Below are 24,878 nucleotides of genomic sequence, written 5' to 3' on the forward strand. Positions count from 1 at the left end.
TATAAGCAGTGCATAATTGGAATTTGGGGACTACAATGTGTACAGAAAGGACAAACAGAGTAGGAAGAGAGGAGGGGTTATGCTGTTAGTTAAGAAACACATTAAATCTAAAGAATTGCATCCAATTGCATGGGTGGACAGTGTTGTTGTTGTTGTTGTTATTTGGTTTTTAGGAGCATTAGCAACTAAGGCCATATTGCTCCGGGATATGCGGTGGTCATTTCCTGACCTTTCCGCGTCCTTCGTATTTGGTGGTGACGGGCTCGAACCCCGGTCTAATCAAGAAGCGTGTGCTACGCACTGCTGCTCCTTCCCACCTGGCTACGGAGGCGCCGGTGGACAGTGCAATGTTGAGTCTGTTTGGTGTGACATAAACACTGGGAAAGGGAAAATGAGGGTAGGAGTATGTTATAGGCCTAATGATGCTGATCAGTACAATGAACATTTATGCAGAGAAATAGAATGGGCTAGTAAATCAGAATGTCTTCTTGTAATGGGGGATTTTAACTTTCCAGTCTGATTAATAGCAGTGATGATGCATGCATTAGGAATTTGCAGATAAAGGAACCACTAGGTGACAGTGATCACAGTGTACTGATGTAGAATTTACTTAAAGATGTAACTGCGATCAAGGGTAAATGGAAGGGTTTTTATTTTCGTAAATAGGTTTCAGACTGTTTTTAAATTCTATAGAGTGGGATCAACTGATGATGTTACCAATGGTGAATTTTAAATGGGAAGCTTTAGGGACTTAAACTAGGCTTTTCATAATAACAAAGAATACTGTTCAAGGTTCAGGACTAAATGGATGTTGGATGAATTAATGAGGCTCACGGAAGAGAAGAAAAATGCATGGGATGCATATAAATTATCAGGTGACACAGAAGCCTACGACAGATATAAGCTAGTCTTTAATCAAGTCACAAAGTAGGTTTGTTTGATTGAGTTTTTATTGGCGCATCAGCAACTATGGCTATAATGCGCCAAACCCCACAAAGTAGGTTAGGCAGGCAAAGGTAGATTACGAGAAATCTACCTTTGGCAAAGGATGCAAAGAAAAACAGCAAAGAATTCTTTACTTGTGTAAACTCTAGAAGAAAGGGGATGAATCAGATGGGTCCACTTGATATCGATGGTTCAACTGTTGATGATCCTGCTCAGGTAGCTAACAAACTAAATGAATATTTTGCATCGACATAAACACATGAGGAGTTATTCAGGGAGGGGAATGCCAGAGGTGAGTTAAACTCTGGCAGTGAGCTGGATGATTTTGTAATAACGGAGAGGAAAGGGGAGGAGAAATTGTTGAAGATAAACATAAAAGAGGCACCCGGGGTGGACGGGATCTATCCAGTTATATTAAAGGAGGCAGCAAAGGAAGTAAGCAAACCATTAGCCATAATTATGACAGCATCCTTAGAGTCAGGGGGAGGTCCCCATGGACTGGAGATGTGCAAATGTATCCCCAATTCACAAAGGGGAGTCAAAAGGGTTACACAAATAATTATAGACCTGTTAGTTTAACTTCTGTTCCAGGGAAAATAATGGAGTCATTAGTTAAAGAGGTGATACAGGATCACCTTGGCAAGACAGCAGCAATAGTTCAGACACAGCATGGGTTTGTTAAGGGGAAGCCTTGTCTGACCAATTTGATTGGATACTACAATGTGGTCACAAAGGAACTGGATGTTAAAAATAATTTTGATATCATATTCCTGGATTTCAGGAAAGCTTTTGATACTGTTGAGCATGGAAGACTGCTATACAAATTGGAGTGGTATGGCATTAAGGGCAACAACTTACTGCAATGGATAAAGAGATGGTTGAGTGGGAGATGGCAGAGAGTGGTAATAAATGGACACTGCTCTATATGGACCAATGTTATTAGCGGAGGCCCCCAAGGTTCGGTGCTGGGACCATTGTGGTTTTGTGTATTTATCAATGATATCGATGAACTTATATCAGGCTTAATGTCCAAGTTTGCAGATGATACAAAGGTTGGCAAGGTTGTTAATGATAGTAAAGACAGAATGCTACTGCAACAGGATCTAGAAAAGTTAGGCAGATGGGCTGAAAAGTGGCAACTGAAGTTTAACATTGACAAATGTAAAGTGCTGCATATGGGTAGCAGTAACCCAAGAGAAATGTACCAACTCTATGGTACTACACTCAGGGTGGTGGAGAATGAAAAAGATCTGGGGCTAATTTTGCAGTCAGATATGAAGTTCTCTGAGCAGTGCGAACGGGCTTCCAACCAGTCATGGAGTTTTGTCAATGATATATAGGAATTTTGCTAGCAGAGACAAGAAGGTGATTATCCCTTTGTATAAGGCAATGGTTAGGCCACCTTCAGTACTGTATACAGATCTGGAGGCCTCATTTTAGGAAGGATGTAGAGTTGCTAGAATGAATACAGAGAAGGGCAACAAGATTGGTGAGAAGACCAAAGGTGCACTTATGAAGAAAGACTTTATTTCTGCAAGTTGCAATCTCTGGAGACTAGGCACCTGCGAGATGATATGATTGAAGTGTATAAGGCCTTGAATGGTTTGATCAGACTCAATGCTGTCAGGATATTTCCGCTTGCTAAGACTAAGAACCTGAGGGAGCATAGCTTCAAATTGAGGAAAGATAGTTGTAGAATAGATGTGTGTAGAATAGATGCTGTATAAGCTTGATTTCTTGCATCATATGCCTCAACTAATGCTAATTAGTAATACTAAGTTAACAATTAATTAATGGGAATGTAAGAAAATGTTTACAAATGAATAAATCTGTAGCTTTGATCGAGCCCGTCACCACCAGATAAGGAAAGATCAGGGAATGTCCACCGCATATCCCCGGAGCAATATTGCCTTAGTTGCTAATGCTCCTAAAAAACAAATAACAAACAAACAAACAAACTGTAGCTTTGATAAAAATGCTCTATAAATCAATCAGGGAATCGCTTGATCACCAGAACACTTGGCACCCGGGGCCACCTTTACAACTACGTCAACATGAAGACTTGGATTTACGGTCAGATTCGGCATGCTCCTTCGATCCACAAATAGGGCCACACTGTGTTACGTCGACTGACCATTTTAAGAGTGTCTAAATTTCTTACACTTATATTGGGTTCAGAGTGTATGGGCAAATGCGACTTCAAATACCATGCTTTCACTGATGGAGGTAAGATTGGTGAACTAAACATCAGTATGATGCTGTGAATTGAAATAAGCTCGCCATCTTTCTTCAGCATAATTCTCTTTGCATGTGTTACCAACTGATCCTGCAATTCCTGGACAATTTCCTCCTATGAGACATTCATAAGGTTCCAATCTGAGATTCAAACTTTAGAGCTATTGAATGTAGCATGTAGTTACACATTAACTGGAACTCCATCAAATGTGCTGAGTTTTAGAAGGAACTCAGAGTGCTTGGAGTGAGTGGTCTCAACCAGCAGACCACTAGATTTGAGTGTTTGCACCATTCTCAGGGAATGAGTTACATTTAAAAGACATTTCTTTATGAGAAATAGTGACAGGTTGCCTACAGCCTGGTTTGTTAAAGGATGCAGGATCCTTTTTGGATGTGCTACTCAGGGAGCATCTATCTTCAGTCTCTTTCACAGTTGGTTGTGTTATCATTGCATGATGAAAATCCACTGAATTTGGATTTGCAGTCTGAATCACGAGGGGGGGGGTTATAGTCTGTGTTTTCCTCTATTTGGTGCTGAGGATGTGCTTTACTACCCAAGTTTCCAGGCCTTGCCATGCGGAAGCAGGAACAGTGCCAAAAGTTGCCAGGTGGCGAAGTTAGTGTGTTAGTACTGTTAGAAAAAAAAACCAAAATGGTGAGTTTCCTATCTGGGCCTCTGCCTACTTCTGGAGTGCAAAAGAGCTACTTTGATATATAAATAAAGTTTCAACTGTAGTTGAAACAAAAAAATAGAATCTGTTTACTAAAAAGCTCTTTAGAGAAAATACTTTGAAAAATGATAGAATCGCTTGGTGGAACGTTGCATTCCTCCACATCCTCTAGACCAGCCAAAGAAGCAATCTCTACTACATGGCTCGCCTCCTAGTGGTGTATGTGTCGGCAGCGTGGGGTGTCCCACCAAGTGCCCTGTGGTGAAGTGGCCAGAAGGAGAACACAACACAACTGTATATAAACCACACAATACACACACATGTCTGGCATTTACACAATACTGTCTTCTTTACAAGAATACTGCTTCCCACAACTGGTGGTGCAGTTGTGGGGAGCCACCACTGGTGCCTTACCCCAAACACTATGTGCACCATGTACAAGGCAATATGCAGAGTTGGGAGAAACTTCCAGCACCGTCTGACAAACAACACTGTTCAAGGCAATGGTTAGACAACATTTCGGATACTGCATACAGAGCTGGAGACCTTAGTTTAGTCAGGATGTATATTATACTGGAAGAGGGGCAGAGAAAGGAAATGAAATTGGTGAAGGGGAGAAAAAGGATTGTCTTACCAAGAAAGGTTTCAATTCTGCAAATTGCAATGTCTGGAGATAAGGAAGCAACCAGTAGATCTGATTGATGTGTTTAAAGCCTTGAATGGATTGAGTAAACTCAATGCTGATAGCATTCTTCCTCTTGCACATGAGGAGGCACAAATTCAAACTAGGGAAGGATGGTTGCAGGATATATGCAGAAGTTTGGCTTCACCCAGCAGGTGGTTGATTGTTGGAACAAACTTTCATCTATTGTTGTGGAAGTGGGTAGTTTGAATAAATTCAAGGAAGAACTAGACAAACTACTGGAAGGGATGTACAGGTGCTGCATCTTTTGACACTACTAAAACTAAATGCATAGTACTCCAAATGGGAAGCAGTAATCACAGAATATTATACCATACTATACTGGGTGGAACCACACTGAATGTGGTGGAAAAGGAAAAAGACCTGGGGGTAATTGTACGGTCTGACATGTCTGCTAGGGCAGCTCAAGGGGTTCTGTCAATGATATACAAGAATTTTTCCAGTAAGGATATGGAGATGATTATCCCGTTGTATAAGGCAATGGTTAGGCCACATTCTGAATGCTGCACACAGATTGGATGCCTCATTTTAAGAAGGTTGTAGATCTGTTTGAAAGACTACAGAGAAGTGCAAAAAGATTAGTCAACATAAAAGGATACTCTTACTATAAAAGACCAGTTCTGCCCTCAGCATGAATTGTTGAGGAGGCTTCCATCCTGCAGTGGGTTGATAATGGCTGCAGTTAACTTTTAACTGCAAATTGCAGTGCTTGAAATCTAAACACCTGTGAGCAGACCTGATAGAAGTGTGTAGGGCTTAAATGTATTGAGGAAAGTAAACACTGATGACATTCTTACCATATAAGGAGACATAAATTTAAGTTGAAAATAATGGTAGTAGAATAGATATATATAGAAATCGGCCTTCGGCCAGCAGGTGGTTGATTGCTGGAACAAACTCCCATCTGGTGTAGTAGAAGTGGGAAGTTTGAATAAATTCTAACTAGACAAACTATTGGAGGGGATGGACATGTAGCTTTTTTTTTTCTGGAAAATTCTATATAAGCTTGCTTTCCCGTATCATCTCCAATATTAATATTAATTTGCCTTCTAAATATTCTTATTAAACTTCAATACACACACAAAACAAGATATAAAAACCTACTGTTACCAGTTGCACTCTCAATTTACTAGATAGTGTGAATCAGAGCTGTAATACTCAATACGTTCTACGTTGATATTAATATTTGCAAAATAATAAGAGGAGTTTACCTCAATTTTCATTCCTGTGATCACGCCGTACGGTTGAAAAGCGTTATCAGCTTCAGGAAGGAAAATCATTTTGAATATTTTCGTTAGATTCTTTTTAATTTTTAATTACGTTAAATTGATTTTTAATTATTTATTTTTTACTCTAATGTAAGTTTTCGATTTTTTTGTTTTAATTTCTGGAGAGTATCATACGGAAGTGTTCTACGTACTATATTGAGGTAAACTCCCCTTATTATTTTACAAATTCTCAATTTCAATTTGAACCACCAACTCTAAATACTGATTAAGAAAGAGCTCATAAAAATTCTCACCTTCATAAACAACATTCAATAAACCAGAGAAAATTTTTTTCATTCAGATAAGATGCCCCCGCACCTTACATCACTCAACCCATTATCTTTATCTAGGATAATGGGTTGAGTGATGTAAGGAATTTTAAGAATTTCAAGTAATAGCCATGAAGTATTCTTTAATGGGAACCATAAATTCAAGAATATGTTAATATGAAGGTCTTCCCCACTCCTCAAACTAAAACACTGCCTACAGAGTAGAATCTGGGTGTCGAATTCATGTGGGAAAATTCTAAGTAAGGCAAGATAAGTATTTGAAAAATGTCAGGCTGCAAAACATGTTAAGAGATGGCATCTTTTGATCCATCAAATGAAAACCAGGAATTTAATCTCCATTCCCACTCATTATCATATCCACTGAACTGAATCTGAAAAGATAATTTTTTAAATTTCAATATACAAATAACCATCAGATGAAACAAACTTCAATCTGGTCTTATGGAAGTGCGTATTTTAAATAAACCTCTAATTCTAATGAATAATTATATACATTATTCATTGTGTAATGTATATATATCCTCAGAATGCAGTTCCTGGATTGAAATACACCAATTTGAATTAACATCTATGGTATATCCATACAGTTAATACTGAGTCTTTGTATTTTATACTCAGAAATAATGTTGAGACTATATCTGGTGGAATAGTGTTTGGAATATTATTGAATTTATTTGAGATTGTTGTTATTATTTGGTTTTTAGGAGCATTAACAACTAAGGCCATATTGCTCCAGGTATATGCGGTGGTCATTCTCTGACCTTTCCACATCCTCCGTATTTGGTGGTCACAGGCTCGAACCACGGTCTAATCAAGAAGCATGTGCTACGCACTGCCGCTCCTGCCCACCTGGCTACGGAGGCGCCTTATTTGAGATGAAATTGAAAATTCTGTAGTTTGTATAGAAGACAATATTGCCCAGTTAGCTAACAGGAAATGAAACTCAATTGCAACTGTTTTCTGTTTTGGCTGAAGTGTTGCTGTATGTGAGCACATGACTGTATTTCAAGGAGTTTTTTTTTTTTTTTTTGCTTCTAAATATGCTCGGTTTTATATTTCTGAAATTTTTCCTGGCTCTTCTGTCTTTTTGAGTGCGCAATGCATTTACCACTGCAGTTTAGACATTGTTATGGTTTTTGCAGGAGAAGTAATATAAATATGTTTTTTTTTTTTTTTTGGACCTACAGGTAGCACGTATCAGCCCTCCATATACTGCATATTCCATATCTGCAAATTACCAAACTTTAGACATTTGAAACATCACAGTGAAACATGACAATTTAAATAATAATGTTTTTGCAGTGACTGGAAAATTTGCTGAACTGGAGGTGGGTGTATGATATTTTGAGCTGATATGTGTGCTTTCTCATCTAGTAGAATTCACTTGGCTTGTATGACATTTTGATCTTTAATTTCTTGAAGTTACCAAAAAATCAGAAAACTTATTTTGAATTAAAGTGATTTTTCCCCCTTTCTTCTGAGAATTTGCATTGGCTCAGATCAACAACTCAATCCAACAAATATTAAAGAAAGAAAGAATTATAAATCTTGATTATCAATTTGTGTAACCTTATACCAGTTAGTTCCACTTCTTAATTTCAGTGATGAGGAAGTAGTGTAAGAATCTGTATATAACCTTTTTATATATAGCATTTAAACATCCAATGGATAAGTTAAATTCTATGTAATATTTACAAGTTTAAACAGAAAATTAAATGAAAAAAAAAAAAGCATTTTTTAACAGCATTACTGTAGTGATTATCATCCTCATAAAGGAATAAAAGTTTTCTTTATACAAACCAGGAATGTAACTCTTAAACAGAACACTTATTATTTACCATATGATTGTATTACCAATATTTGTTATCGAAAATATTATTATTATTAATATTACAGCCACCAATCACAATTGGAAATGCATTTTTGATAATCTTAAAAAAAAAAAAAAAGAAACATTCAAAGGAGAATAAAAAAAAAGAACAATATTATAATAAATCTGAATGTTGCATTTATAATTGAATTTAATTAATACTGAATGACTATCATATCATTAAGATGAAAAAAAAAAAAAAAAAAAAAGAAAGAAGATACATTACCAGATCTTGATATCCAATCAATCAGCAAACTTCAAATCATGCATCACCAAAGTAGACAGCTAGATTGAAGTCAACCAACCAAGTTTCCACAATGTTATAAATTACAATTCACCAATTAATACGACACAAAAAATACCAATTTTGGTCAAATCCTATGAGCACCTTTGTCAAAAACACTTCGGTTAATGAGGGAAAACTATTCCAGAATTAGCTATTGTGTCATTCATTAATAAACAAAATTCCATGCAAAAATACGTTAGTTACATTACATACAACAGAAAGCATGCATTTAGCATGGAATCTGTTATTAAAGTTTGTCCTTCTAAAATTTAAGTTTGAATATACTTCTGTTTATTTATAATATTTATAATTTATCTGCTTAGCATAGCTAGTTACAAATGCATTTCAGAATAAATTATACACTTTTGTGGTTTCTTTTCTTATTTCTAAGTTTGACTACACAAAATATTCTTTATCAAAATTCAGATTTTCATATTACATCTATATACATATTTTTAGTGTGTTATGGACAAAAAACATTAGCTGTTGATTTTTTCACAGATGTCAATCTGAAATGAAATATGACAAAATACCTAATTACATTCCTAGCCAATTTTATATTAACATATTTTTTTATTTTAAATTACAGTATACAAATTTTGTTTTCTGCTGAATCTGATTTTTATGTTTTTACATTAATATTTTATGTGTTAATATATAAAAAAGTTCTAATATTAACATAATATGTAAATATAATAACATGGTATAACATAGAGTAGTTGCATCCCCACTTGAAAATTTGGAAGTGAAAATTCATAGTTGAATTTTCAAAACAAGCTAAAAGTCTGCAAATCAAACATCAATTTTACTCTATCTAATATTGTAAAATCCTTCATAACAAGTTTCCTACCTCTCACACTTTGAATAAGTAACACCTCTCTATCAGAAAAGATTGCTGTTATTTATTTTCAGTTCATTATCACACCACCCAGACCGCATTATTTTGAAATTTATCGAATCCTTGTCAGTGGGTGGGTAGGTATCTGAAGTTTGAGAGCTGACAACAGAACTAACAGCTGACAACTCAGTTGTGGCACCACATAAGAGGTGCCAAAAGAAATATATATATATATATATATATATATATATATATATATATATATATATATATATATATATACACAGTTGGTGTATATACTTGGTTATATATAGCTAGTTGTATATATCAGCTATTACAAACAAACTTTCAGTTTGTTTTGAAAATTGAAATATGAACAATGATGCAAATGCTCTATGTTATATCATAGTCTGAATGTTATCATGGTTTGAGGCTTATACAGCTTGAATTTTATTAATAAATATAGATGTGAGGAGTAAGTCCTCACATCTCCTATTCTTAATATCTTTAGTACCAATGTGTACAATAATGTCACCTTTTGTGGCTTTAAAAGAGAATAGCTACTTTAATGGCTATTATTTGTTATATTATATCATCCTGAAATGTATTTGTTATATTATCCTGAAAGGAAATGGTAAAGAAAATTTTCCTACACCTCGATGGCAGTGGTATCGGCAAAAAAAATAACACTCAGATTTCTACAATATCAGATTCTATGATTATGCTATGCTTCATTTTCTAAAAATTTAGTATTCAACAGGTTGTGAATTGGCATATTTGAATAACTTAATTTTCACTACACAGGAAACTTTCAATAAATAACGTCCTGTCATTCTGAAAATATCTTTTGACATGTTCCAATTTTTCTAGTTGTTCAATTGGAAAAATAACTTTGTTTCTCACCTTGAGTCTCTCATATAGGAAATTGGAACTTCTGAAGTAGGAAATTTGTGTGTTTTTTTTTATGATGCTAATTTGCCCATGTATTTTATATACTTCCCCATTTGGATGGATCTTGAACTCAATTCCAAAAATTTAAACAAGTTGATGTATGCATTGACATTTGATTTTCTTCTTAAATTAATTGAATATTTTTTTTCTTTTTCTCTGATTAACAGAAGTGAAAAGTAAATAGAGTTATTAGTGAAAGGAACTAACTGGATTTAGAATATAGCATTCTATTTTAAAGTTCAAGTGAGTCCACTTTGACATATAAATGTAAATTTGGAATGTCAAAAATTAGAATTATGGTACAAGTAGGATCAAGCACTCCATCTCTCTTGGAGCTTGTGTTCAATTTCTTTTTCAATCACAACAGTAAGTGCTATTTGGCTATTACACCTTTAGAAGTATTCAAAGTGCATGAGGTGTAACTTTATTGGGAATTTCTTTTTATTCTTTTTACAAAGAATTGCTTGTAATTCAGAACTGCTTGAAATTCAGAACAGCTGTTCTGAATTTTAAGTTTTGCCATTTAAACAAGTCGGAATCTGGGAAGGGCCAGCAATACTTTTTAAACAATTTTTCACCAAGAAAGGCTATTTTTCTTTGCATCCTTTGCCAAAGTACTCTGCAATACAGTTGAAAAGGATGTTATGCAAGCTAAGGCACATTAGGAAAAATCTTTGGCAAAGGATGCAAAGAAAAATAGCAAAGAATGCAAAGAAAAATAGCAAAGATTTCTTTTTTTATGCAGACACTGGAAGGAAAGGGATGAATCACATAGGTCCCCTTAATATTGATGGTTCAACACTGCATCTATATTCATAGAATGTAGACGCAAAGAACTTATGGAATTCTTTAAGGGAGTGAATGCCAGAAGTTCATCGAACACTATCATAGATCCAGTAGTAGTAGTAGTAGTGGCATGTGATGCAAGAAAGCAAGTGTATGAGCTTATGCAGCATCAGCCAAAAAAAAAAAAAAAAATCACACCACTCCCTCCAAATGCCTGTCCAGTTCCTCCTTAAATTTATTCAACCTATCAACTTCCACAACGGCAGATGGAAGTTTGTTCCAGCAATTAACCACCCGCTGGCTAAAGGCAAATTTCCGCACATCTATTCTACATCTGTCTTTTCTTAATTTGAATTTATGCCCCCTTAGGTTCATAATCTGAACAAGTGGAAGGATCCCATCAGAATTCAGCGTGCTCAACCCATTCAAGGCCTTATATACCTCAATCAGATCACCACGCAGGTGCCTAGTCTCCAGCCACTGCAATTTGCAGAACTTAAGCCTCTCTTGGTAAGAGGATCCTCTCATTCCCCTCACCAATCTTGTTGCCCTTCTCTGTACACGCTCAAGTAAAGCTACATCCTTCCTAAAATGAGGCCTCCAGACCTGTACGCAGTACTCAAGGTGTGGCCTGACCATTGCCTTATACAGAGGGACAATCACCTCCTTCTCCCTGCTAGCAAAATTCCTATATATCATTGACAAAACCCCATGACCTACCCTGGCAGCCTGTCTGCATTGCTCAGAAAACTTCATATCTGACTGCACAATTACTCCCAGGTCTTTTTCATTTTCTACCACCTTAAGTGTAGTACCACACAGTTGGTACGTTTCTCTGGGGTTACTTCTACCCATATGCAGTACTTTGCATTTGTCAAGGTTAAACTTCAGTTGCCACTTCTTAGCCCATCTGCCCAAATTATCTAGATCCTGTTGCAGTAGCACACTGCCATTACTGTCATTAACAACCCTGCCAACCTTTGTATCATCTGCAAACTTCGACATTAAGCCTGATATACCTTCATCAATATCATTGATAAATAAACAAAACAACAGTGGACCTAACACCGAACCCTGTGGGACACCACTAATAACATTAGTCCACGAAGAGCAGCACCCATTGATTACCACCCTCTGTCTTCTCCCACTTAACCATCCTTTTATCCATTGTAGCAACTTACCCTTAATACCATTCTGCTCCAATTTGTACAATAGTCTTCCATGCGCAACAGTGTCAAAAGTTTTCCTGAAATCCAAATATATGATATCAAAATAATATTTTGCATCCAGTTCCTTTGTAACCACATCATAATATCCTATCAAATTTGACAGACAAGACTTTCCCTTAACAAACCCATGCTGTGTCTGAATTATTGCTGCAGTCTTGTCTAGATGATCCTGCAATGCATCTTTAACCAGTGACTCCATTATTTTACCCGGAACAGAAGTTAAACTAACTGATCTGTAATTACTCGTATCACCCTTCGATCCCCCTTTGTGAATTGGGGATACATTTGCACATCTCCAGTCCGTGGGAAACTCCCCTGAGTCCAAGGATGCTCTCATAATTATGGCTAAGGGTTTGATTAGTTGCTTTGCCGCCTCCTTTAATATAACTGGATAGATCCCATCCACTCCAGGTGCTTTTCTTATGTTTAACTTCAACAATTTCTCCTCCACTTTGCTTTCAGTTATTACAAAATCATTAAGTATCCTGCTACAATTTGATAACCTTCTGCCATTTTCAAGCATTAATAATTCCTCATGTGTGAATGTAGATGCAAAATACTCATTCAGTTTGTTTGCTATCTGAGCAGGATCATCAACAGTCAAATCATCGATGTCAAGTGGACCAATCAGATTCATCCCCTTCCTTTTAGAGTTTATATAAGTAAAGAAATCCTTGCTGTTTTTCTTAGCATCTTTTGCCAGGGATTTCTGGTAATCTGCCTTCACCTGCCTAACCTCCTTTGTGACCTGATTACAGACTAGCTTATATCTGCCATAGGCTTCTGAGTCGCTTGATAATTTATATGCATCCCATGCATTTTTCTTCTCTGTTACGAGTCTCATTAGTTCATTAGATAACCATTTAGGCCTAAACCTTGAACAATATTTCTTAATAGGTATGAAACTTTTAGTAGCATCCACGATTAATTCCTTGAATGCTTCCCCCTTAGAATTTACTGTTGGTAACATCGTTAGTTGATCCCACTGTACAGAATTTAAAAACTGTCTGAGACCACTGTACTCACCTTTACGGAAGCAAAAACCCTTTCCTTTACCCCTGATGGTAATTAAATCTTTAAGTAGATCCCACATCAGTACACTGTGATCACTGCCACCTAGTGGTTCCTTTATCTGCAAATTCTTAATACACGAATGATCACTGCTCATAACCAGATCAAGAGTATTACTTTCTCTGGTTGCCTCTCGAACATGCTGCTGCAGAAAACAATCATCCAATAAATCCACAAAAGTCTGACTAGTGTGTGAGTGACCAACCCACAAGTTCCAGTCAATATCTGGGAAGTTAAAATCCCCCATTATAAGACATTCCGATTTACTAGCCCACTCTATTTCTCTGTACAATTGTTCATTGTACTCATTCGAGTCATTAGGCCTATAACACACTCCTACTCTTATTTTTGCTTTCGCAGTGCTTGTGTCACACCAAACTGACTCAACAGTGCACTGTTCATCTATATCAACTGGATGCACTTCTTTTGATTTTATGTTTTTCTTAATTAACAGCATAACACCTCCTCCTTTTCTATCCTGTCTATCCTTTCTGTAAAAAACTAATGGAATGGATGCCAGAAGTTCATTGAACACTACCAGGGAGATAAAGAATTTTGTAATAATTGAGAGGAGAGTGAAAGAGAAATTGCTGAAGTGAATGGACTGAAGATGTGCTAATGTAGTGCCAATTCACAAAGGCAGATCAAAGAGTGAAATGAGTATTTACAGACCTCTTAACTTCTGTTCCATGGAAAATAATGGAGTCACTGATTAAAGAAGTAATGCAGGACAGGAGTGCAGTTATACTTCAGTCAGAGAATGAGTTTGTTAAGAGGCAGTCACAATGTAAACAATATGATTGGATACTATGGTATAGTAACAAAGCAACTAGATGCAGAAAGTAATTTTGATATAATATACTTGGATTTCAGGTAACCTTTTGATACTCTTGCTCATGACTGCAATAGACTGCTGTACAAACTGGAGCAATGTGGTATTAAGGGCAAGTTGGATAAAAGGATGGTTAAGGGGAAAACAACAGAGAGTGGTTATCAATGGGCACTGCTCTTTGGGGACTAATGTTATTAGTGAAGTCCCCAAGGGTTCAGTGTTGAGCCAATTGTTGTTTTCAATATTAATTATTGATACTGATGAAAGTATATCAGGCTTAATGTCTAAGTGTGCAGATGACACGAAGTTTGGCAGTGTGATTAATGAGAGTAATGATGGTATGTCACCACAACAAGATCTAGAAAAATTAGGAAGTTGGGGTGAGAAATGGCAATTGAGGTTTAACATTAACAAATACAAAGTAACACATATGGGTAGCAGTAATCCTAGATTACCATATCAACTGTGTGGTACTGCACTCGAGGTAGTGGAAAACAAAACAGACCTAGGGGTAATTGTACCATGAGATATGAAGTTCTCTTAGCAGTGCAAACAGGCTGTCATGATAGCACTTGGGTTTTTTTTATTATATATAGGAATATCAAGGATAAGGAGGTGATTATTCCATTGTGTTGTCAGTCCACATCTTGAGTACTGCATACAAGTCTGGAGGCCTCATTTTAGGAAGGATATAGAACTGCTAGAGCACATGCTGAGAAGGGCAACAATATTTGTGAGGGGGAACAAATGAACAATTTCTCTTACCAAGAAAGGCTTCAGTTCTCCAAACTGCAGCATCTGGAGCATAGGCACCTGCTAGGTGATCTGATAGAGGTGTTTAAAGCTTTGAAAGGATTGAGCAAGCTGAGTACTGTCGAGATTCTTTCTCTTGCTTAGACTGCACACATGAGGGGGCATAAATTCAAATTGAGGAAGAATGGCTGGAGAATAGATGTGTGGAATTTTGCTTTTAGTCAACAGGTGGTTGATTGCTGGAACAAACTGCTGTCTGATGTTGTGGAAATGGATAGCCTGAATAAATTCAAAGAAGAACTAGACAAATTGTTAGAGGGTATGGATAGGTGAAACAGAATTTTTTTTTTTTCCCCGCTGATGCTGTATAAGCTCGCTTTTTTGCATCATATTCCACTACTAATACTAATAACTTGCTTAAAGGGTGTCATGTAATGAGTGCAGAATGAGGAAATTAGGTAGTGTATTAATGTACTGTCCTTTAGCATTTGAAGTTGTAGAAGGAAGGAGCAGTGCTACTAGGTAACTAAGTGGCTTTATTAGTTTGGTTAGTACTATTAGAAAAATGAAAACAGAAAGGTGGATTTCCTTATGTAGTATATGAAATAATGAAAACAGTACTTGGAGTGAAAAATTTTTTAAAAAAATGCTGAAAAAGAGATCCTTCGAGGCGCTTTGAGACTGGTATCGTTTGGCTTTGGAATGCCTCACAGCTGGGATGAACAGCTAGTTTATAAAATATAAAACTATAGAATTTTATGAAGTGATCTATTTTAGTAATTAACTAATAAGGTTTTCACTTCTATTGATCACTGAAACAGAAAAAATAATAATAATTTAAGGGAAAAAAAATAATGTGCCTGAAGTGTAACGCACAACATACATTACCTAAATTGTTTGAAAAGTGCTTTTAGTGTACTAATCTTTACTTTTTACCAGTAGACTGCAATTCTTATTTATTTTCTACATTTTCTCAATAATTCTTTATTTTATTTCCTAATTGTTGTTTTTAGTTTATCACTAATAATATTTATTACTTACAATGAAAACTGATTAATTAAACTTAAAATTTCATAACATAAAAACACGAAACAATTAATCGTACCAAATTAATTGTGGCTTGGCACCAACACAACAGAGTAAGCTCAATATTTACACCAAAATACTTTTAAATTAATCTACTTCAATAAAAATTTAATACTCTGCCTCTGTTAATTCTGCCTGTATATATAACAAATATCATAAACATGAATAGTAACAAGAAGTTATTCATCTTTTTTTTTCCCCAAGGTTCTTGTGATGTCCACTATATGAAAATGAAAATTCGGCATTATTCAAATACAAATAATAATGGCAGTATATTATTTTGTTGCCCATCTGGTAGAGTGATAAATTTTTATTTTTATGTGAATACTTTTCTTTGCATATTACCATCTGCATATGTATTCTTAAAGATATACCACTTGTGGATCAATGCCTGCTAAATTCACCAGTAGATCAGCATATAGTATTTCATTTGATATCATACATAGAATGCAACTATTTAAGTTGTTTCAACTCCACTCCTCTCTTTTATTAAAATTGTAAAATGTAATGATCTCTGGCTCCCCCTTCCCCCAATGTTGAAGCATCAATTTTACAATCATGATGCCCACTAAGTGTCAGAATAATGTTCTGGCTTCTTTATGTTAACATAAGATACTATTGTGACACCTTTGAGGGCTGCAAATACTACACTGGGATTAGCTGATTTACTATTTCTGGCCACAAACTCTACCAGAAAATCCTTATTTTTCCTGATAGTGTCCATATAAATATGATGGTGATGTTTGAGAAACTTCCAGATATGGAAAGTAGTGTTTCACTACACAATGAACTGTATTTTGCCAGACACAATGTAAACAATATCTGGAAGTAAATAAAATAACTTCTCAAGTCACCCCTCCTGGAGAGGCTGTTTCATTACCTGACTGTTTACATGCCTCAGTTTACACAAAGTAAGCAACAGTTGTCTACATTCCCTAGTTGAACAACAATATAAATGGACAAAACAAGCAGCACATAAAGCACAAAAGACATTATTATGAAGTTACAAATAACAGCAACCACTAATTCCAAATCAGTCATTTGCAAGCAACTGTTTTTTAGAGCATATCAGGCATTGCAATATCATTACAGGTTTAAAATTCTCCATGCCCAATTCAACTATATCATGCTTTAAAAATTAAAAAGAATGGAAATAAAAAAATAAAAAAATTCAGTACATTACCTTAAAATAGAAGGAAGAGCAAATATAGTTAAAATTATTAAATTTACTTCAATTTAATTTACCATTAGCACAAAAAAGCAGTGTCTTAAGTATTCACCCACTAAACCAAATTAATATAAATATATATATATATTTTTTAATAAATATGTACACAATTATGCAGCTATTTAATGGTTGGCTGTTACAAATGCAAGTCTCTAACTGTAGTGAATTAAGTAAGTTTGCCATTAACACAATTCCATAAAAAATGCTTAATCACCTATTTATTTATTTTATTTTATTTAATTAAGTACAATTTTGCTATCAATGAATAATTACAAAATTCTCTGTGAAGCATATAAACCAAACCTATAAACATCTAAAACATACTTAATTTTTTTAAAAGAAAAACGGATTATAAATTATGGATGTATTTATAGTTAAACTCCTCCTTCTTATTTTAATTAACTGTTACATTTCTAGGACAGAAGAACCACTACAATATACTACAATATTTTCAAAACAAAAAAAGACATTTAATGATGTCACCATACTTGCTTTTGTAATAAATCAACTCTCATATGCGCGCACACATATTTATCATATTAGTCTTAGCAATATGATGCAAGGAAAGGATTATATAGTACCTGCCAAAAAAAAAAAAAAAAAAAGCTCATTTGCGTGTTGCTTTCAATAATTTATCAAAATCTTCCTTAAGTTATTCAAACCACCCGCAATACACAAAACTGGTGGAAGTTTAAAGAAAGAAAGATCTCTTTTATTATAACTTAAATTGCATTTTACCAATCAAAAAACAAACAAAACCCTCAAATTCCATGAAATGTTATGAAAATGTAAATTGCTATGAAAGCAATCCTGAGGGTACAGGATAACATAATATCCACTATACTACTCTGTCTGATGAGCAAATGCAGTGCTAAAATCACAATTACTTCCTGTAATTTTCAATATTTTATCAGATAAGAAAATGTGTACTAAAATCACAATTTCTTCCTGTTTGAATACCTATTTTTTTAGGTATTCAAACTAAGAGTTTGAAATTTTAAAAGCTTTCAAGATAAAAGCTTAAACATTTTTCCATGGCAATTAATATATGAAATTTGTTAGCTGATATTTATGTCAGAATTAAACTAATGTCAGAATGAAACCTACGTCAGAATTAAACTAATTTATTAAAAAGCACAACTTAGCATAATCTATAGAAGTTCCCTTATCATGTGCAAGACAACTAAATATAGTTACAAGAACTCTCCATTATATACTATTCATTGTGATGATGATGTCATTAGAACTAGAAAGTAATTCTATTTCTTTGATAGTGTGTCATGCATGTGATAATTACACATAACTTCATACTGGTTATATTTATTTCTGGAAAAGACAACCCATAAAATTTGGGATGTACTATGAGGAAAGCTGGAGATTCCTGCTTCCTTGTGTCCTTTTTAAGTCTCTTTGAAAGAGAGAAGTCATGGTCGGTGTCATTGTCATGTTGAGAGCTCTTAGACTCTAAAGGGGAAATACATCAGTTTCCATTTCTGCTCCTTTTAGCCCTGAGGGATGGATTTTCCCCCAGGTTACCAGCCCCACCACATGGAGGCAGGAGCTGTGCCTCCAGTGACCAAGTGATTATTGAAATTAGTAGAGTGGTTAGTATTTAATATGAAGACTAAGAAAAGAAAGGTGGATTCCCTTTCTGGGTTCTTACTTCTGACTTTACAAGCAAAGAACCACTTGATGTGAACAAAAGAGGAGAAAATCACACGAGAAAAGAAATAAAACTATTGTTTTCAAAGAGCACTCTATAAATCACACAGAGAAAAATGCTTGCCACTATTGCTTGGCACTCAGAGCCTGACACCTGTCACCCTGTTTGTCAGCAATCTGAGTAGGATCATCAACAGTTAAACCATCGACATCAGGAGGGCCAATGCATTTCAACCATTTCCTTCTAGTGGTACTATAAGTAAAGAAGTCTTTGGCACTCTTTGCCAGAGACGCCTCGTAATCTGTCTTGGTTTGCCTAACCTCCTTTGTGACTTGACTACAGACTAGTTTATATGTACCATAGGCTTTTGTGTCACCTGATACTTTATATGCATCCCATGATTTTTCTTCTCCACCACATGTGTCAATAGTTCATCTGACATTAATTTAGGTCTAAGCTGGTGTAAGAAGTCTAATAGCTTCTACACTTACTTCCCTAAATGCTTCCCATGTAGAATTTGCTGTTGACATCATCATCACTTGGTCCCACTGTACAGAATTTAAAAACCGTATGAGATCAATGTAATCATCCTTATGAAAGCAAAAGCCTTTCCCTTTACGCTTGACAGTAGTTATGTCTTTAATTAAATTCCACATTAATACACTGTGATCACTGCTACCCAGTGGGTCTTTTACCTGCAGATTCTTAATGCATGAAGAATTGCTGCTGATAACCAGATAAAGAGTACTGCTTCCTCTTTTGCCTCTCTAACATGCTGTTGTAGATAACAGTCATCCAATAAATCTACAAAAGTGCTGCTAGTGTATGAGTGACCAACCCAGAAATTCCAGTAAACACCTGGAAAGTTAAAATTCCCAATTATAAGACATTCTGATTTACTGGCCCACTGTTTGTATAGTTGGTTGGTATAGTCCCACTCTCATTTTTGGTTTCCTAGTGGTGTCACACCAAACTGAATCAACATTGCACTGGTTACCCATGTAAACTGGATGCATTGCATTAGATTCAATATGCTTCTTAACTAAGAGCAAAACCCCCAATCCCTACTATCCTTCCTGTATACATTGTACTCCTCATATTCAAATTCAATATTGTTTATGTCTGAGTGACACCATGTCTCCTATATCCCTACAATGTCTGCATCTGATGACTTAATCAGTACTTCAAATTCATCATTTTTTTTTTACAATGCTCCTAGCATTACATGCAAATATTTTTACTCTTAGTTACCCTAACATAGCCCATGCATTTACTTGTTTTATGATGACCCACAGCAGGGTTTGAAATCCCCAAAACTTTGCTTTCCAGGCTGCTACACATTCCAATCAAAGCAGTGCAAGAATCACTTTCACTTCTGTCTGTGGCTCTAGTTAATCTATTAGTCTGTGTATCCCCCCCCCCAAGCTAGCAAGTTTTGCGGCTCACCTAACACTGCCCCGATAGCATCAGCAAATATTCTTGCATCATTTCATGCCAGAATATTGCATGAAATAGCATGCAAGAATTCTTGCATGCTGTCCAGTGTTCATTTCTTCCTCTGAAAAGAGTTTCAAGATGGATTTTTGAGGTACCTTCTTAGCTTTGACATCCATTATTTCTTGCACTGCTATTGTCTTTTGATTTTTCAGTACTGTAATTTTACTGCTCCAGCAAAATTACAGGTTAACATCATTTCAGGTAGGTTCCAGGTTAACATCTTTTCAGCCTTTAGGTCCAGAAGTGAAACCATATCAAGTCCATCAACTGATCATCCATTCTGTTGGAGAGAAACCTATAGGGAAAATGTCACCCTTCTTTATTCAAAAGGGTTTGGATAGGTAACCAGCTCCCCTAGATCTGTTAAATAGCTGCATTCTGGGGATATCCTCATTGAATCCAAATGTGATAAACAATGATTGCTCCTCTGAGCAATCTCTGTTGTGGAAATATCAATTATGGTATTTCCACAACAGAGATTGGCTGTGGGTGTTGGATCCTAGTGGTTTTAATTTGGGAGGACTGGTAGCATCACTGGGAAGTCCCCTCACCATATACATGTGCCCGCATTGAGGGTCATTGAAGCATGACCTGCTCACATGCCTTCTATCTTGCCTATCCTTCATAAATACATTATATATACTATAGAAAAAAAATTATCATTCCCTATTTCTCTGTGACAACAATGTTTCTTTCAGCCCTATTATGTCAGGATCGATTGCTCTAACCAAGATTACAAAATCGTTCATTTTATGATGACACTCCTGATATTACTGTAGGCACAATTAAGTATAAATGTTCTCATATAGATTACTATCCTTGTATATCCACTAAAGTTATTTAAGCTTGTTTCCCTAATATTAGCTTTCAATTGATTTCAAACATTACTATCCTTGGAACATCTCATATCAGCTTTTACCAATATCAGTTTTGTGGCAAAAAGTGGAACTTGTCTTCAGACTGAATAAGGATATGTGGAAAACCTTAAGGCCTCCTCAATAATATTGGAAAAGTCCTTGAACCACCCATGTTTAAATATATTCCATCTCTACTAAACAGATTCCTTCTATGAGCCCTACTAGGCAGATAAAAATAATTGATATAAATCCCCCAAAGCCTCACAGATTACCTCAAGTGTTGATTTAATCCACAAAGCTTTCAGCACATATTCCCCACAGAATTTCGGCATGGTGTTATATTTATCCAATAAATCATCAGTTCATGCACATTTAATATCATTATTCTCCATAGGAAAAATAATACTTTACTCCCCACCTCCTAAAATCTGACAATCAGTGGGTAACATCATCAGTCACTGCTCTAGCAGACACACTAGTTCTAGCCCCCCACCTATCTTATTACTTAAAACACCACTCATTTCCTTGATGGAATCCCCCCAATAAAATTAAATCCTCTTGAATGAAGGGGAAGAGTGCATACTACTCTTTACAGTGAAGAGTAGTATGCACTTGAGTACTCTGTTCTGTGACTTAAACCAAAGGTCACCCAGCAGGTTACTAGATACTTGAGTCCCAACAGGCCCCTATTTCTATTGTCTCTAGTGTTTATCTCTCCTTACATCAAGAAGAAAGAAAATAACTGTCAGTTGAACTAGGACCATCACTAGATCAACCTTGGAATACCCAGCATAGGCTATACAACAAATGAACTTATGCACCATTCTGTCACGACAACCTTGGATAAAGTATTCAAAATGGATCTTTTAGCAACCATTATTAAGATAAAATTTTATTTTAAAAAAATTGCATAATTAATTTTAAAAATAGCATACATTAGAATTTAAATTAACAAAATATTACAGTTACTAAGCAGTTAGCAAAACTTTCTCTACTACTGAACTTAAATTTAAGCTTACAAGATACAGAAAAAATATAACTTAGAAAAATTAACTTTACAAAAGTTAAGAAATAAATGGAAATGAACAATGAAAAGGCCACAATTAGAATTTAGAATAGTGTTCTTGTCAGGAGGCCACACTGAACAGAGAGAAATCTGAACCCTTCTAGAAAGAGTTTAAAGAATGGCTACCAGCTCAATGTCCATACGAAGAACAGCTTGGATGGCATGGACTACAGAGCCTGGCATCTAGGCATTTTGTAGTGGGGGGATTTCTGATTGAAAAAGCACTGCTGGGGGACCTCTGTCAGACTTCTTAAGGAAAGCAGTGGAATTAAAAAAATTCTCTTTTAATAAAATTTTGTATTAGTAATTAAAATAGATTATCACCTATCTTCGTAGAACTGGTGACCTTTTGAATAAGGATGAATTAAAAAGTTACCCAGATAATCCAATGACCACTTTTAAGACTGATTATATATATAAGCATAGCTTCCTTGCATCAATTTTCCTTTATTAATACAAATACTAAAATTAGACATGAAATAAGCAAAAGTTATTAAAGACAGTGACATCATTAATCATAAAAATCACATGCTTCAACTATCTAAGTAAAAGGGGATCACTAGTAACTAAGATAGTAAAAATTACTAAACTAACAACTACAGCAGTAAAAATTAGGGGAAAAAACTAGATGGGAGCGACAAAGGTGCTCCAGAACCACCCACCTCATCAGCAAAGATGAAAGAAGAACGGCGTGAGCCAGCAGGACTTACAGAATCTTTTCTCCCAGAAGTATCCAAGGATGGCTTTCGATCCGGCTCAGGTGTAGGTTCTTTAATTATAACAGGGACCTCGGGTTTCGACTCCTTCTTATCTACTTCCTCAACAGCGATTGCAGGGACCATGGGTTTCTCTTTATCTACTGGTTTAGCTTTCTTCTCTTCTTTGATTTTTTCATTTACCACCAGCTAAAATCGTTAATTATAATAGCAAAATCTAAAATTATTAGAGAACTCAACTTAGGCATATTACAGTTAAATATAATAACATTGGTTTACAGTGTATCTGGAGTTTGAGTAAAAGTATGTGGTAGTTATTCATGCATGTTTACTGATTACTAAACCGAAGTCCGTTTGTTTCTATCATGTAAAGATTTTTCACAATTCATTAACAAAATATTATCTAGGTATTCTATGCAAATGTGTACATAACTATAGTTTCTGCAGTGGTTTACAAGTTTTATACCCCTATATTCATAATCAATATCAAATATTTTCCTCAAATACAACAGGTTGTGCATGTTTAACCCATAACTACACACACTGCAAGGTAGCTGACCATGACCCAGGAAGGCAGACAGCCCCCACCGCGCTCTTCCGGCCCATCTATGATTCCCAGAATTTTATTTTCCAAATGGAGGCTGGGAGATTCCTGTGTGTAGTTACGGGTTAAACCTGTCTGAGCTGTTGTTGTTATTTGGTTTTTAGGAGCATTAGCAACTAAGGCCATATTGCTCCAGGGATATGCGGTGGTCATTCCCTGACCTTTCCGCATCCTCCGTATTTGGTGGGCACAAGCTGGAACCCCGGTCTAATCAAGAAGCATGTGCTACGCACTGCTGCTCCTGCCCACCTGGCTACGGAGGCACCTCCAGTCTGAACACGCACTCACTTGTTTGTACAGTCCACTCAACCACAGAGCCTATGTAAGTGGCATATCCCTTATGCGGTCACAGTACTTCTGTAAAAACCGTTATGAGCTCTCATTGTGTGTTAATTTTCTTTTAGTATGGCAACCAGAAAGTGTATAAACAGTCCCGACATATTTTGTTACATATGTGGTTGTTTTGTTCCTGTAAAGCAGAGGCGAAATATTACCGATTTTGTAAAAAAATCGTATTATGCATACTTTGACATAAAACTAGGCGAATCAGGATAAATCGTGGGCACTGCATAAAGTATGCCATACATGTATCGAACATCTTAGAAAATGGGGTCAAGGAAAAAAGGTGTGCTTGCCATTTGCTATTCCTATGGTGTGGCACCAGCCAGTAAGTCATGTCGAATGTTACTTTTGTGTATGTGACGTTAAAGGTTACAATTGAAAAAAATAAAAAGGACATCAAATATCCAGATCTACCATCAGCCATAAGACTGGTTCTGCATGGACCTGATCTGCCTGCAAAACCACCACCAGAAACTTTGGAGTCCACATCTTCTTCCACAGAAGCAGAAGCTAAAGAGGTTAGTGAAGAGGAATGTTATCAACCAGAAAATATTTTAACGCCACAGCAATTCACGCAAGTTGAAAGGAACAATTTAGTAAGGGACTTAGGTCTTCCAAAGTATGCTGCTGAAATTCTGGGATCCAGACTTCAAGCGAAGAACTTACTTTCTCCAGATACATCATTTTCCTGGTACAGAAATTGTGAAAAGTAGTTTATACAGTATTTTTCACAAGAAGGTCCTCTCGTATATTGCAGTGATATCGCTGGTTTAATAAGTGCCTTAGGAATTCCATCATATGTTCCTAGTGAATGGAGACTATTTATAGAATCTTCTATGACTAGTTTAAAAGGTGTTCTCTTGTATAATGGAGATAAGTACACATCTGTGCCAGTTGCTCATTCAGTCTACTTAAAAGAAACTTATGACAATCTAAAGTTGCTCTGGAGAAAATTAAATATCAAGATCACAAATGGCCACTATGCCATTTGTGGAAAGAAACTTAAGACAAACTTAAAAGAAACTTATGACAATCTAAAGTTGCTCTGGAGAAAATTAAATATCTAGATCACAAATGGCAGCTATGTGAAG

At 35.8% G+C, this 24,878-nt stretch overlaps 1 protein-coding gene across 1 annotated transcript in view; it reads right to left on the bottom strand.

The window, feature by feature from the left end:
- The window catches only part of LOC150087120 (twitchin-like), a 3,511,780-nt gene that overhangs the window by 2,919,810 nt on the left and 567,092 nt on the right, over nucleotides 1–24,878 (bottom strand). Inside the window, 1 exon segment of the mRNA XM_090372971.1 lies at nucleotides 22,788–23,030. Within this exon segment, the coding sequence (XP_090229097.1) occupies nucleotides 22,788–23,030 (243 nt within the window).

This window comes from Mastigoproctus giganteus, chromosome 4 (genome assembly GCF_048544385.1).
Source record: "Mastigoproctus giganteus isolate SK-2022 chromosome 4, ASM4854438v1, whole genome shotgun sequence".
Lineage (NCBI taxonomy): Eukaryota > Metazoa > Arthropoda > Arachnida > Uropygi > Thelyphonidae > Mastigoproctus > Mastigoproctus giganteus.